This window comes from Oncorhynchus masou, chromosome 23 (genome assembly GCF_036934945.1).
Source record: "Oncorhynchus masou masou isolate Uvic2021 chromosome 23, UVic_Omas_1.1, whole genome shotgun sequence".
Classification (NCBI taxonomy): domain Eukaryota; kingdom Metazoa; phylum Chordata; class Actinopteri; order Salmoniformes; family Salmonidae; genus Oncorhynchus; species Oncorhynchus masou.
In genome coordinates, this window is record NC_088234.1 from 40759237 (window position 1) to 40774007 (window position 14771).

Consider the following 14771-nt stretch of genomic DNA (forward strand, 5'->3'; position numbering starts at 1 on the left):
CCTAAAAAGTGTTCAAATCTTAAATATTATATAAAAAATAGAAGAGAGAAAACTGTAATACTCCTTACCTTGCATGTTGGCCAATGGTAGATGTTATCTCCCAATAACCACTTGTCAATGTACCCAGCTGCTCCCCCAGTACAGTTGGGATAAAGGCCATTATCCCCAATCCCACCTGCCCCTAAATAACCTCTTTTGGAAACAAAATCCTAGATCAGACTTCTACATCTATAGTACAAGTCATACAAGACTATGATTTGTTTTTCACCAGGACAATGACCCAAAACACACCTCTAGGCTGTGTAAGGGGCTATTTGACCAAGAAGGAGAGTGATGGAGTGCTGCATTAGATGACCTGACCTCCACAATCACCTGACCTCAACCCAAATGGAGATGGTTTTGGATGAGTTGGACCACAGAGTGAAGGAAAAGCAGCTAACAAGTGCTCAGCATTTGTGGGAACTCCTTCAAGACTGATGGAAAAGCATTCCAAGTGAAGCTGGTTGAGAGAATGCCAAGAGTTTGCAAAGCTGTCATAAAGGAAAAAGGTCGCTACGTTGAAGAATTTGTTTAACACTTTTTGGGTTACTACATGATTCCATGTGTTATTTCATAGTTTTGATGTCTTCACTATTATTCTACAATGTAGAAAATAGTTTTAAAATTTTTTAAAAACCTTAGTGTGTCCATACATTTGACTGGTACTGTACATCTACATATTGTACAGTGTAGGTTGATGAGAAAGACAAGGACAATAGTAAAAATGGTTTTCATAATACACATTTAGTCAAACATACTCAGCTGCCTTGGGAGGCACAACAATGCCAGGCAGGGTCAAGCACAGAGGAGAGAGGAGCACAGAAAAACTGAAAAGGAGGAATAGAATTGGAGCACAGAGAGGACAGAGACAGGGAGGAAGGAGAGTGAGGAAGATGGATCCTCTGCCTTGGTCTAAATGTACATGACAGACTGAGATTGGCTAATTATCCCCTCTGAAGCAACAACCACAGACCCTTAAATCACAGTGACTTATAACACCAGCAAGCTAGCACAACACATGCTGCACAGTGCACACTAACACCTGCCCAGTTAAAGCCACAGACACAACCACAGCCACAGCATCACCCCAGTTTACTGTTCCAAATATCACATCACCATAGCACATATAAATATCGAAAATAATTGTATTCATTGTCATCACTCCTTGGCTTAAAAATGATTTATAAGGTCTCCATATTAGGACAGTCACCCATCCAAATCCCATGGATGTGTGACTTTGTCATAATCTGGACACCATAATGTAGGTACTGTATATTGTAGAGATAATTGATTATTGGATTTGGTACATCACATAGTGATAATCTATCAAGGTCTTTATAATGATAATCACATGATAAAATGAAAAACCTTTTTAATGTGTGTATTCACGCATTTGACTTACGTGGGACAGTTCGGCACAGGCAATAGAAAGGTGAGACACAGCCATAATGTCTCCAGAAGAATAATGAAGATCCACTCTGGCCAATACAAGAACACATCCTGGACAGGGTCCCACCAGCGATCCTACAGTTAGACAAGGCAAAATTCATGTAATTGCCACATTAAACTTGGCGTAGTCGGCAGGATGGCATTTTAGGGAATAGCACCCTAGCTTGCCAAGTCTTATATAATGCAAAAACCTGCGCGTAGCAACCACCTACACTTTCTATGGTCTTATACATTTGCTTTCCAGAGTGTAATTACTGATGAAAACGAACTTGACAAAGTCAGAGTCTCACCCTGCTCAATGGGATCTCTCTCATGCCACAGAAAGTCTGCATCAGAGCCAGTATGAAGTAGGTGAATCCCAGACGCTGGAGGACTCCAGGGATTCTCAGCCAAGACCAAGATACTGTAACACAGAGAATGACTCTTCACACAGACCTGTGATCATTGACCAGAACACTGTAATACAGCCAGTGTCGCCAACACAGAGAAATGGCCATATCCTGGGCTGTGACTTTGTCATATCCTCATAAGCCAGCAACAAATACATGTACAGTACAAAAGCTCCAACTGTCTGGAGTTATACTTTTACACTGGAGTTATAGGCTATACACTGAGCATTGACACAAAAACAAAATGAAAAACAGACATTCTTGAAACGGTGCATAACTATTTCTGATGACTTGAGCTACTATTTGCACAGGAAAGGAATAGTATCAACCATTGACAGCTGGGCGACCACAATAATTCTGTTCAATGAGGGAGGATATGGGTGGAAATGGGTGTCTTCGGATGTTGAGGTGCGTGTCCGGGAGGTGGAAGGCTCATCAAAGATTCCCAATTATCTCCAGGCCCAGGCAAATTGGGGAGGACATGAATGGCCTTCAGTTCAGATATTGATGGTAATCTCCACATTAGTTAATAGAAAATCTCTTTGTGGCACAAAGATCATTCCAAAAATATATAATCCCAATCCTTGATCTGGACAAATCAAATAAGAAGCGGAAATGTATTTTTCCACAGGAAAAGAGGAAGCTCTTTGGGTGACTAATAACATGTTTGTTAAGTCCGTAGGTTACACTCCTATGAGATTGGTCTCTTGTCTCTGCTATCTCTCACAACACTCATCATTATCAAGTTCAATATGCAAGCATGAAACATCCACAAAAGTTACTTTGAAGTTAATCATTATGGCTACTGCATGGTTTTTATGAGTCATGCATCAGTATTAGCCCATTTCACTTGTGGGAATTGACCTATATGGATAAGGGTAGATTGAAATGTTTCTTACAGAAGAAATGTGAAATGCTTATGCATAACCATGGTAGAAATTGAGATGGGAAAAGTATATTATAATATGGGAAAAAGGAATTGGGACTCCCAATCACGGCCGGTTGTGATACAGCCGGGAATCAAACCAGGGTCTGTAGTGACGCCTCTAGCACTGAGATGCAGTGCCTTAGACTGCTGCGCCACTCAGGAGCCCTCAAATGGCTTTAATCAATATACTCTGAGTATAAGCTTGTTAAAGATGAAAATTCTAAAACTCAGAGAATTTTTCCGGTTGGAAGTGGCGAATTATTGCAAAGTGGAAATAAATGGGATCCTGAATCAAATAAAGCATAGTGATGAAGAATCAAATGGAAGGACATTTTATGGAGTGGGACTTGAATCAAAGTTGAATACAGGAAATGTATCCAAACCACGCAATAAGTTAGGCTATTAGTGTAGATGCAATCACCTCATAACAGCTAAAGCTGACTTGCGCTCCAAAAACTAAAACCAACCTGTATATTTCGGCAGTAAAGCTAACCTTTCCATTTTAACCAGCGGCTGGTCATTTTGAATGGGTAAAAACACATCAAAGGTGTTCATGTGACCACAAGAGCAGTATGCATATTGAACGAATCGAAGCACCTCCATTTCCTTATTAGATAAAACCCAGGGTTAGACATGACAAGGGCATCATGGGGAGGGTGGAGAGAGACAGCAGCAAAGCAACACTGTCTACAGTGGTGGATGGTAAAACTCATGATCTTGTTATGAGAGGTTTTACACTACATGGCATCTACAGTCTACAGCTGGTACCATGTAACACTATCTGTTGAAAATGTCCATTACAGCAACACTGCTTGTTTTTGCTCAAATCCTTTTTTTGTTAAATGTCCCCTGATGCTGTGTTCCCCACTGCGAGCAATAACAATATATATTTTTTAACCCGGTTACAGAGACATCCACCCAGGAAAGTCCATTAGCGCCAGGGTTAGCTAATGTGTGAAGGGCGCCCGTTCTGACCCTCGTGGACAGTAATAACTCCACATTGTCCCGACAGCTTTCCTCATTTAACCCCGTCACGTCTCTGGCAGCCAGCCGCTGCCCGCTACCCTATGCTGTCAGACTTCATAATCATAATCCAACAGGGGCTTTACATAAGAAAAACATTGCAATTGTTCCAGAATTTAGCATGGCGACCAAGAACAAGATCTAGGTGTCACGCCCTGACCTTAGAGATCCTTATTATTCTCTATGTTTGGTTAGGTCAGGTTGTGACTCGGGTGGGAAAGTCTATGTTTTCTATCTCTTTGTTTTTTGCAGAGTGTGGTTCCCAATCAGAGGCAGCTGTTTATCATTGTCTCTGATTGGGGATCATATATAAGTTGCCATTTTTCTTTTGGGTTTTGTGGGGTCTTGTTTAGTGTCTGTAACTGACAGAACTGTTCGCGGTTTTTGTTAATAAAAATCATGAACACTTTCCACACTGCGCTTTGTTCCACTCCTTCCGACAAGAGTTGTTACACTAGGAAACATTGAACTCCACAGTTTGTAATGAAGATACTTTTGTATACATATAGTGTATGTGGACACCCCTTCAAATTAGTGGATTCTGCTATTTCAGCCACACCGGCAGCTGATCGGTGTATAAAATCAAGCACACTGCCATGCAATCTCCATAGACAAACATTGGCGAAGGAATAGCCTTAGTGAAGAGCTCAATGACTTTCAACGTGGCACCGTCATAGGATGCCACCTTTCCAACATGTCAGTTCATCAAATGTTTGCCCTGCCAGAGCCACACGAGTTCACAGAACGGGACCACTTAGTGCTAAAGCTCGTAGCGCATAAAAATAATTTGTCCTCATTTGAACTCACTATAGAGTTCCAAACTGCCTCTGGAAACACAATAACCTTTTGTCAGGTGCTTCATGAAATGGGTTTCAATGGCAGAGTAGCCACACACAAGCCTAAGATCACCATACGCAATGCCAAGCTTCCCGCCATTGGAAGGGAAAGGGGGATAACTCGTCAGTTGCACAACTGAATGCCTTCAACTGAAATGTGTCTTTCCGCATTTAACCAAACATTTCTGAATAAGACAGATGCGGAGGGCTGCCTTAATCGACATCCACATGGACCCGACGGACGAATCTGGCTTTGGCGGATGTCAGGAGAACGCTATCTGCCCCAATGTTTAGTGCCAACTGTAAAGTTTGGTGGAGGATGAATAATGGTCTGGGGATGTTTTTCATGGTTCAGGCTAGGCCCCTTAGTTCCAGTGAAGGGAAATCTTAACGCTACAGCATACAATGACATTCTAGACTATTCTGTGCTTCAAACTTTGTGGCAACAGTTTGGGACTGCCCTTTCCTGTTTCAGCATGACAATGCTACAGAAATGGTTTGTCGAGATCTGTGTGGAAGAACTGGACTGGCCTGCACAGAGCTCTGACCTGAACCCCATTAACCACCTTTGGGATGAATTGGAACACAGACTGCGAGCCAGGCTTAATCGCCCAGCATCAGTGCCCCGACCTCACTAATACTCTTGTGGCTGAATGGAAGCAGGTCCCTGCAGCAATGTTCCAACATCTAGTGGATGTAGCAAAGGTGGGACCAACTCCATATTAATGCTCATGATTTTGGAATAAGATGTTCGACGAGCAGGTGTCCACACACTTTTGGTCATGTAGTGTATCTATTGGTATCTAAACAATAGTTTTCCAAACTCATCATGGTAAGGTCATATGGAAACAGGAAGATACTGGTGGGGAATGTTTGCAATGACAGATTCAGCTCCTGAACTGCTTCAATAGCAAGAGTTTTATAACTTTAATTACTTATTGCATGTTTCATTACTCCCATATGTTTTTGGTGCATGCATGGTTATGATTTAGGGTTCACAACGTTCCTTGGTAAATCAAACATTTTTTTAAAAAAAAGTGTGTACCTACATAATCCATCCTTTGGAGAGTAGTTCATGAAACAAAAGCCGATAAGGATGAGGACCACAGTTCTCCATGTTAGCTTGCGTATTAGCTGCCGACGGCTAACTCCCCTTTTCTGCATGGAGGTGAAGGCCAATACTACAGACGTCCCAATGATGAACACAAACCTGAATGACACACACAGTGAAACATTACAGTACTCGGAGACAACTCAATTAAAGGGACATTGCACTCGAAGATCAAAGTTTGCCAGATGTTGTCCTACCTCAAAAGCACTCTAATATCAAGATACATCTATGTCCTACACCTTCGACTGTGTTTGTCCAGCTGTGCTTCAACCCCAAAGGAATGTATAAGATAAGCACCGCAAGTCTAGAAATTACATGATGCTTATCTTGTCCATTCATTTTGGATTGTGACTTACAGCTGAATCTACAAAATAATTTTGAGGTAAAAAAAATAAAAATAGAAAATTGGCTAAACTTTGATTTTGGAGTGTAATATCACTTTAATTAGTTACAATACCGAAGGATAAAGGATAATCTTGCTGGTCAAAGGGTCTAATGCCATTTCCGGATAACCTATATACAGTGGGGCAAAAAAGTATTTAGTCAGCCACCAATTGTGCAAGTTCTCCCACTTAAAAAGATGAGAGAGGCCTGTAATTTTCATCATAGGTACACTTCAACTATATGACATTCAAAATGAGAGAATAAAAATCCATAAAATCACATTGTAGGATTTTTAATTAATTTTTTGGCAAATTATGGTGGAAAATAAGTATTTGGTCACCTACAAACAAGCAAGATTTCTGGCTCTCAGAGACCTGTAACTTCTTCTTTAAGAGGCTCCTCTGTCCTCCACTCGTTTCATGTATTAATGGCACCTGTTTGAACTTGTTATCACTATGAAAGACACCTGTCCACAACCTCAAACAGTCACACTCCAAACTCCACTATGGCCAAGACCAAAGAGCTGTCAAAGGACACCAGAAACAAAATTGTAGACCTGCACTGTAAGCAGCTTGGTTTGAAGAAATCAACGGTGGGAGCAATTATTATGAAATGGAAGACATACAAGACCACTGATAATCTCCCTCGATCTGGGGCTCCACGCAAGATCTCACCCTGTGGGCTCAAAATGATCACAAGAATGGTGAGGAAAAATCCCAGAACCACACCCAGTGAATGACCTGCAGAGAGCTGGGACCAAAGTAACAAAGCCTACCATCAGTAACACACTACGCCGCCAGGGACTCAAATCCTGCAGTGCCAGACGTGTCCCTCTGCTTAATCCAGTACAAGTCCAGGCCCGTCTGAAGTATGCTAGAGAGCTTTTGGATGATCCAGAAGAAGATTGGGAGAATGTCATATGGTCCGATGAAACCAAAATAGGAACTTTTTGGTAAAAACTCAACTTGTCGTGTTTGGAGGACAAAGAATGCTGAGTTGCATCCAAAGAACACCATACCTACTGTGAAGCATGGGGGTGGAAACATCATGCTTTGGGGCTGTTTTTCTGCAAAGGGACCAGGACGACTGATCTGTGTAAAGGAAAGAATGAATGGGGCCATGTATCTTGAGATTTTGAGTGAAAACCTCCTTCCATCAGCAAGGGCATTGAAGATGAAACGTGGCTGGGTCTTTCAGCATGACAATGATCCCAAACACACCGCCCGGGCAACGAAGGAGTAGCTTCGTAAGAAGCATTTCAAGGTCCTGGAGTGTCCTAGCCAGTCTCCAGATCTCATCCCCATAGAAAATCTTTGGAGGGAGTTGAAAGTCCGTGTTGCCCAGCAACAGCCCCAAAACATCACTGCTCTAGAGGAGATCTGCATGGAGGAATGGGCCAAAATACCAGCAACAGTGTGTGAAAACCTTGTGAAGACTTACAAAAAACGTTTGACCTCTGTCATTGCCAACAAAGGGCATATAACAAAGTATTGAGATAAGCTTTTGTTATTGACCAAATACTTATTTTCCACCATAATTTGCAAATAAATTCATAAAAATCCTACAATGGGATTTTCTGGATTTTTTTCCCTCATTTTGTCTGTCATAGTTGAAGTGTACCTATGATGAAAATTACAGGCCTCTCTCATCTTTTTAAGCAGGAGAACTTGCACAATTGGTGGCTGACTAAATACTTTTTTGCCCCACTGTAGACAGGCTATACTGTTACAGTGATACACATCACCCATGTAAAGTTCCTGGCTATGACGTCCTGATTATAATCGCGTCATCACTGCACAATACCCTTCTGTGTTCAATAAACATTTGGGACTAAACAATTTAGTGCATAAGATTCAATCATGTTCAGTCTTAAACAAGTGTCTGTATGTCTGAGCAAAGGAGTCCTAACCACACACTGTCAATGAGTTATCAAATCGGTCGAAACAAAAGGTAACGCAACACGCGTCATTGTGGTGTTAGTTACAGTGCAGTGCTAATCAGAGATCGCGTGATCGGTGTGAACTACTTGACTGTGTACGCAACGTAGGAGCATAATTAGCTCGAAGCGTGTGTTAAGAGCTTCCTCTGCTCGTGACCTGTAATAATTCTACAGTGATCCTGACAGTCGTTGCAGTGAAACCCACCAAGGCATCACAAGATCAGCCACAGTAAGACCTGGAACAAAGAGACATGCTTATAGGTCACACGGATCAATACAGATGGATAGACCAAGCAGACACAGACAGACCGTATTCATACTGTCATAAAGTGCATGATTAAATGTAGCCATTCAGTCAGAGAAACTGTGAGAAACAAAAGCTGCAGTATACCCACTACGCTACTAAATATCTATAGTTCTCGGTTTTCTGTCCAGATAATCAAGACTAGCAATACAAACTGGGCTCCACTCCAAAACAGCCTGGCCGTTTGATTAATAATAATTTATTCAATGCCCCTGAAGTCGTTTTTTTTTGTTGCTTTTATAGTTGGACTTTCAGACTGAGTGATTTATAAACGTCCAAACCTCCATGACGGAGCCACGCAGTTATATCAAAATCCATCAACTTTCCATTGGACTCTATACAATTCAGCCGATGTGATGAAGGGGCTATTATGAAGTTTAAATTGAGTTTGCCTTTAAATACTGTTGGAGATGCACTTGGTAATAGTCTCCATTAAGATTTAACATGCAACCCTCCCTCCTCATCTTCCCCTAGGTTGTTAGTGTTATTGATCCATTGGGAGGGTCCTTGATGGCCTAGATAAGAAATTACACCATTGCCCTCCTTGTTGGTTTGAGCCTGAATTTACAGTAGAATTGATCATGGAGAGAGTTTGGTGTGTATGGTGTGGTGATGTATGTTAGAATTGTATACTAACCATTCCAAGGCGCGTGTTGAAATATCCAGTACCCTCCACCTCCATAGTTCACAAAAACCATGATTGTCAGGGAGAGTCTATAAATATTGAAAAGAAATATAGATTTCAGTTGAACATATAACCAGCTGGTAGGCTGGCATTGTTATTATTGGACATTGACACCTGGCATGAAATTATAAAGAACATGTTGGTACAGTACATAACTACTCTGCTTTACATAATGTACTTTTAATAAAGACATGACTTCTGAGTCAAAGATCAAAAGGCCACGGGTGTGTATATTCTCAGTGGTGTAAAGTACTTATGTAAAAAATACTTTTGCAGTATCTGTACTTTACTTTACTATTTATATTTTTGACAACTTTTACTTCACAAATTCCTAAAGAAAAGAATGTACTTTTAACGTCATACATTTTCCCCTGACACCCAAAAGTACTCTTTACATTTTTAATGCTTAGCAGGACAGCAAAATCGTCCAAATTCACACACTTATCAAGAGAACATCCCTGGTCATCTCTTCTGCCTCTGATCTGGCGGACTCACTGAACCCATGCTTTATTTGTAGATTATGTCTGAGTGTTGAAGTGTGCCCTTTGCTATAAGAAACAAGAAAAGTGTGCCATCTGGTTTTCTTAATATGAGGAATTTGAAGGGATTTATACTTTGCCTTTAACTGGGTGACTACCCCTTTTACTTGAGTCATTTTCTATTAAGATGTCTTTATGACAATTGGGAACTTTTTCCACCACTGTATATTTTCACCCACCGAAACGTAATACAAGGTAATGCAATCTAAGCATAATGAATCACTCAGGAAATGAACACTTGTCCTCTAGATCTACTCGTGCAGGACTGCTGACTAAAGACTTTGACTCTAATTTATGATACACTTATAACTTAGTGCTTGCGAGGGCTGCTGAAACACAGCATACATGATGAAATACCACACTGAATCAGCTGCTACGGGAGACGGGTGTTTGTGTCACATTTCAGAAAATGGGTATTTACATTTACATTGCACAAATTTGCTTCATAGGTATAGTGCCGTAGCTTTCTCAATGGCAGATTCACTCCTTTCACCAGCTATAAAATACAATTTCTGCTTTTGATTCATGAGTAACGTTAATGGAAAAAAATAAAACATTATTTGAGGACCATAAAGCAAAGCTCCCAGTAGAGGTGATCTGATAAGGTGCACTGTGTCTACCTCAGCTTGAGCCTCGCTTGTTTTTCCACCCAGATTCAATTAAGAAGCACACCAGAAGCCATTACTGCTCCTTTTAGCCCTAACCTGCTGATACAAGATTTGAATCTGGCACTATCATCTCAAAAGGGATATTAAAGCCAAGCGAACTCTGTTGCATACACACATGCATATACACAGGCATACACGCACACATACATTCATGCTCGTATCCACACGCATGCACGCATGCAGGCACGCATGCGCACATGCACAGAAACACAAGTCACATGCATCCTCATTCCGATTGTAACGAGTACGTCCATTAGTTGTCATAGAGACAGAGACAAAGGTTAAGTAATTTTCCCGATGAAGCCTGTGTAAATTGCTGCAATATAACGACTTATTGCCAATCTTATAAATTAAAAGCATTTGGTATCTGACTCTCTGGCCTACGTCTTTGAGAGAACCATCTTAGTCAGATTAAATTACCAATTCCTAAACCTTCCAATGCCTTATGAAATTGGCTTGTGACAGAGGGCAAAAGATTGTGATTATTAAGCTACTTTACAATGCAAAACATGAGCGCTTCACTCATTTAGTTCAAATTCCAATGATTGTCAGGTTAAAGCACCTAATTTGAATAGACTTGATTGTGGTAATTTTTACCACTTTATCAGCAAACGGAATCGTTGAAGCTTCTCAGCATAGTAATAACGATTCTGTGATAAACAGTTTGACGAACACCCGCCAGATACAGGTGAATGACAACAAAACGCCACCTAGCTTCTAGACAGACACAACGTCATGACTAATACAGTGGTTATCATTGGATACAAATAACACAAGTAGTACAACGTGGGATTAAAATTGATTTAATTGACATTTTTTGGGTCAACAACCTACACAAAATACTACAATTCTAAAAAAAAATCTAAAAAAGATTTTACGATTAATGAAAAAATATTCACCCCCTGAATCAATACATGTTAGAAACACATTTTGCGGTGATTACAGCTGATTTACAGCAGTTTCTTTCCTGAAAATTTCCTTGGTCTTTGTAGTTGAATCGGTACTTGAAATTCAAAACTTGACTGAGGGACCTTACAAATGTTGTTTGTACGGGAGACAGAGGAACCCTGATTATTATAGTCCATGTAACTTATTATGTGATTTGTTAAGCCACATTTTACTCCTGCAGGCTTGACCAAACAAATCGGGTGAATGCAATGACTATATTTTAGCTATTTAATTTGTATTAATTTGTAAACATTTGTATCATTTTCTTTTAACAGACATTATGGATGAAACGGCTGTCTTGGGTGGAAGCGCAGCGTGGTTAGTGTTAATCTTAATTTAATAAATATCAAAAACTGAACACTTCAAATTACAAAACAACAAAAGTGACAACCGAAACAGTTCTATCTGGTGCAGACACACAAAGACTGAAAACAACCACCCACAAACCCCAACAGAAAACAGGCTACCTAAATATGGTTCCCAATCAGAGACAATGACTAACACCTGCCTCTGATTGAGAACCATATCAGGCCAAACAAGAAACCCAACCGAGAAACACAAAACATAGAATACCCACCCAACTCACATCCTGACCAACTAAAACAAAGAAATAACACAAGAAGTAGGGTCAGAACGTGACAATGTAGTATTTTGTGTAGATCAATAACAAAAAGACAACTAAATATTTTTCAATCCCACTTTGTAATGCAACAAAACGTGGGGGAAAAAAATCAGTGGGTTAAGACTTATTATATCCACTGTGGATGCGCTTGGGATGATAATACCATCACATTTTGGGGGTTTTGATCTCTTTACATGCATCAGCAATTAGGCTTTAAGTTATATACACTGCCTCTACAAGCAAATGGATGGCTACACTCAATCACTATTGAGTATTGAGTTACTTACATTATCGCTAGCCACATCAAGTACATGGAAACCCAATCTAGTCATAACAAATGTCTCGTACTTGAGAGGAAATGTCATGCTGCTTATTTCAGTGGCCAAATATCAAAGCACAGAATGAAAAGTATACTGTCCCCTCAGTAAACATCCACCTATCGATCAAGTCTATTCATAACATTGGTGCACGTACAGTGCATTCAGAAAGTATTCAGACAGCTTGACTTGTTCCACATTCTGTTACGTTACAGCCTTATTCTAAAATCGATTTTTTTAAATTCCCTCATCAATCTACACACAATACCCCATAATGACATAGCGAAAACAGGTTAGTATATATATTTTTTTAAATCAAAAAACACTCCTGCGTTGTCTTGGCTGTGTGCTGTGTTGTCCTGTTGGAAGGTGAACCTTCCCCCCAGTCTGAGGTCCTGAGCGCTCTGGAGCAGGTTTTCATCAAAGATACATTACTCCGTTCATCTTTCCCTCGATCCTGACAAGTCTCTCAGTCCCTGAAAAACTTTCCTACAGCACGATGCTGCCACCACCATACTTCACTGTAGCGATGGTGCCAGGTTTCCTCCAGACGTGACGCTTGGTATTCAGGACAAAGAGTTCAATCTTGGTTTCATCAGACCAGAGAATCTTGTTTCTCATGGTCTGAGAGTCCTTCAGGTGCCTTATGGCAAACTACAAGCAGGCTGTCATGTGCTTTTTACTGAGGAGTGGCTTCCGTCTGGCCACTCTACCATAAAGGTCTGATTGGTGGAGCGCTGCAGAGATGGTTGTCCTTCTGGAAGGTTCTCCCATCTCCACAGAAAAACTCTGGAGCTCTATCAGAGTGGCCATCGGATTCTTGGTCACCTCCCTGAACAAGGCCCTTCTCCCCCGATTCCATAATTTGGCCGGGCGCCCAGCTCCAGGAAGAGTCTTGGTGGTTCCAATCTTCTTCCATTTTAAGAATGATGGAGGTCACTGTGTTCTTGGGGACCTTCAATGCTGCAGAAATGTTTTGGTACCCTTACCCAGATCTGTGCCTCGACACAATCCTGTCTCGGAGCTCTACGGAAAATCCATTCGACCTCATGGCTTGGTTTTTTGCTCTGACATGCACCGTCAAATGTGAGACCTTAGAAAGACAGGTGTGTGCCTTTCCAAATCCTGTCCAATCAATTGAATTTACCACAGGTGGACTCCAATCAAGTTGTAGAAACATCTCAAGGATGATCGATGGAAACAGGATGCGCCTGAGCTCAAATGTTGAGTCTGATAGCAAAGGCTCTGAATACTTATGTAAATAAGATATATTTCTGTGATTTATTTTTTATAAATTTGCAAACATTTCTAAAAACCTGTTTTTGCTTCATCATTATGGGGTATTGTGTGTAGCTTGATGAGAAAAAACATTCATTTAATCCATTAATCCATTAGAATAACGCTGAAACGTAACACAATGTGGAAAAAGTCAAGGGGTCCGAATACTTTCCGAATGCACTGTAACTATCTTTGTTATTCATTATATGAATGCCAGAATGTTAACAGGGTAGCCCTAACCCTAACCATGCTATATGACATGAGTTTAGGTGACAAAGGTTAAATGTTGCTATTTTGTCATATTCTAATGAGACATGTTATTGGCTCAGCCCCCTGGTTCCATTTTTAAGTTACACTATCCTGTTTTGCTGTAATTGTTGTTGCATCTTCAATTTATTACAACTAATCTTTAGCGCAATCTTCAAAATAAGTGAAACGGCTGAAGGCTTTTAGAAGTGCCACAAGACCAAAATCAAGATCCTTTTCGAAAAATGTAAAGTGCAAACAAAGTCGAGCTGTTCTCTATAACTCACGGTAGTGGAGTATGAGGATATGAGCTGAAAAGTCTTTCAGAGGAGAAGAAACCCCTTTTTGGCTTCAAAAATGTACCAGCCTTCATGGCAGATGACTGATGCCTCTTTCCCTCAGTGAAAAGTTGTTACTTACTGGCCTCTGGATCATAACTCATCCAGCCAAGGTGCATTGGAACCTTAATCTTGAGCTTTGATAAAGCACGTCTCGAGGTATAGGAATCATTCAACTGATACAGGAACCAATATGAGCACATCGATACGTCACAGATTGTTTCAGCGGTGTATCTTCTCAGGCAAATGTAAGTCTTGTATTACATATGATTAAAATCCGTTAACTTTACTTGAAGAGAATATACATTCGTACAAAAGGCATTCGTAACATCTTTATGAAACCAGCCGTAACACCTTTTGTGAGTGTTGCGATAAAAGGGGCGGCAGGGTAGCCTAGTGGTTATAGCGTTGGACTAGTGACCAGAAGGTTGCAAGTTCAAACCCCCGAGCTGACAAGGTACAAATCTGTCGTTCTGCCCCTGAACAGGCAGTTAACCCACTGTTCCTAGGCCGTCATTGAAAATAAGAATTTGTTCTTAACTGACTAAAAAAAGGTTTTAGCACATTTATTCAACATCATTCACGACAAGTTTTCAGAAATAAAAGTATCTTGAAATAAATCCTTATTTCATTTCAGCATTGTACAATGGAAATTTGATACGGCCATAGTACCCAGCCCTCTGTCACATGCTTCACGTAACAGGCTGGGAGCAGCATGGGGTTGGCGG

General features: G+C 40.7%; 1 protein-coding gene across 2 annotated transcripts in view; it reads right to left on the reverse strand.

Moving 5' to 3' along the window:
- si:dkey-192p21.6 (uncharacterized protein LOC565246 homolog) overlaps positions 1-14771 on the reverse strand; it is a 40894-nt gene that overhangs the window by 9422 nt on the left and 16701 nt on the right. For both annotated transcript variants that reach the window (XM_064932112.1, XM_064932111.1), the window contains 6 exons: positions 9040-9116; positions 8304-8334; positions 5714-5874; positions 1779-1891; positions 1442-1563; positions 69-192 (listed from right to left, as the gene is read on the reverse strand). In XM_064932112.1, coding sequence (XP_064788184.1) covers positions 69-192; positions 1442-1563; positions 1779-1891; positions 5714-5874; positions 8304-8334; positions 9040-9116 — 628 coding nt within the window. The remainder of the gene's footprint in view (positions 1-68; positions 193-1441; positions 1564-1778; positions 1892-5713; positions 5875-8303; positions 8335-9039; positions 9117-14771) is intronic.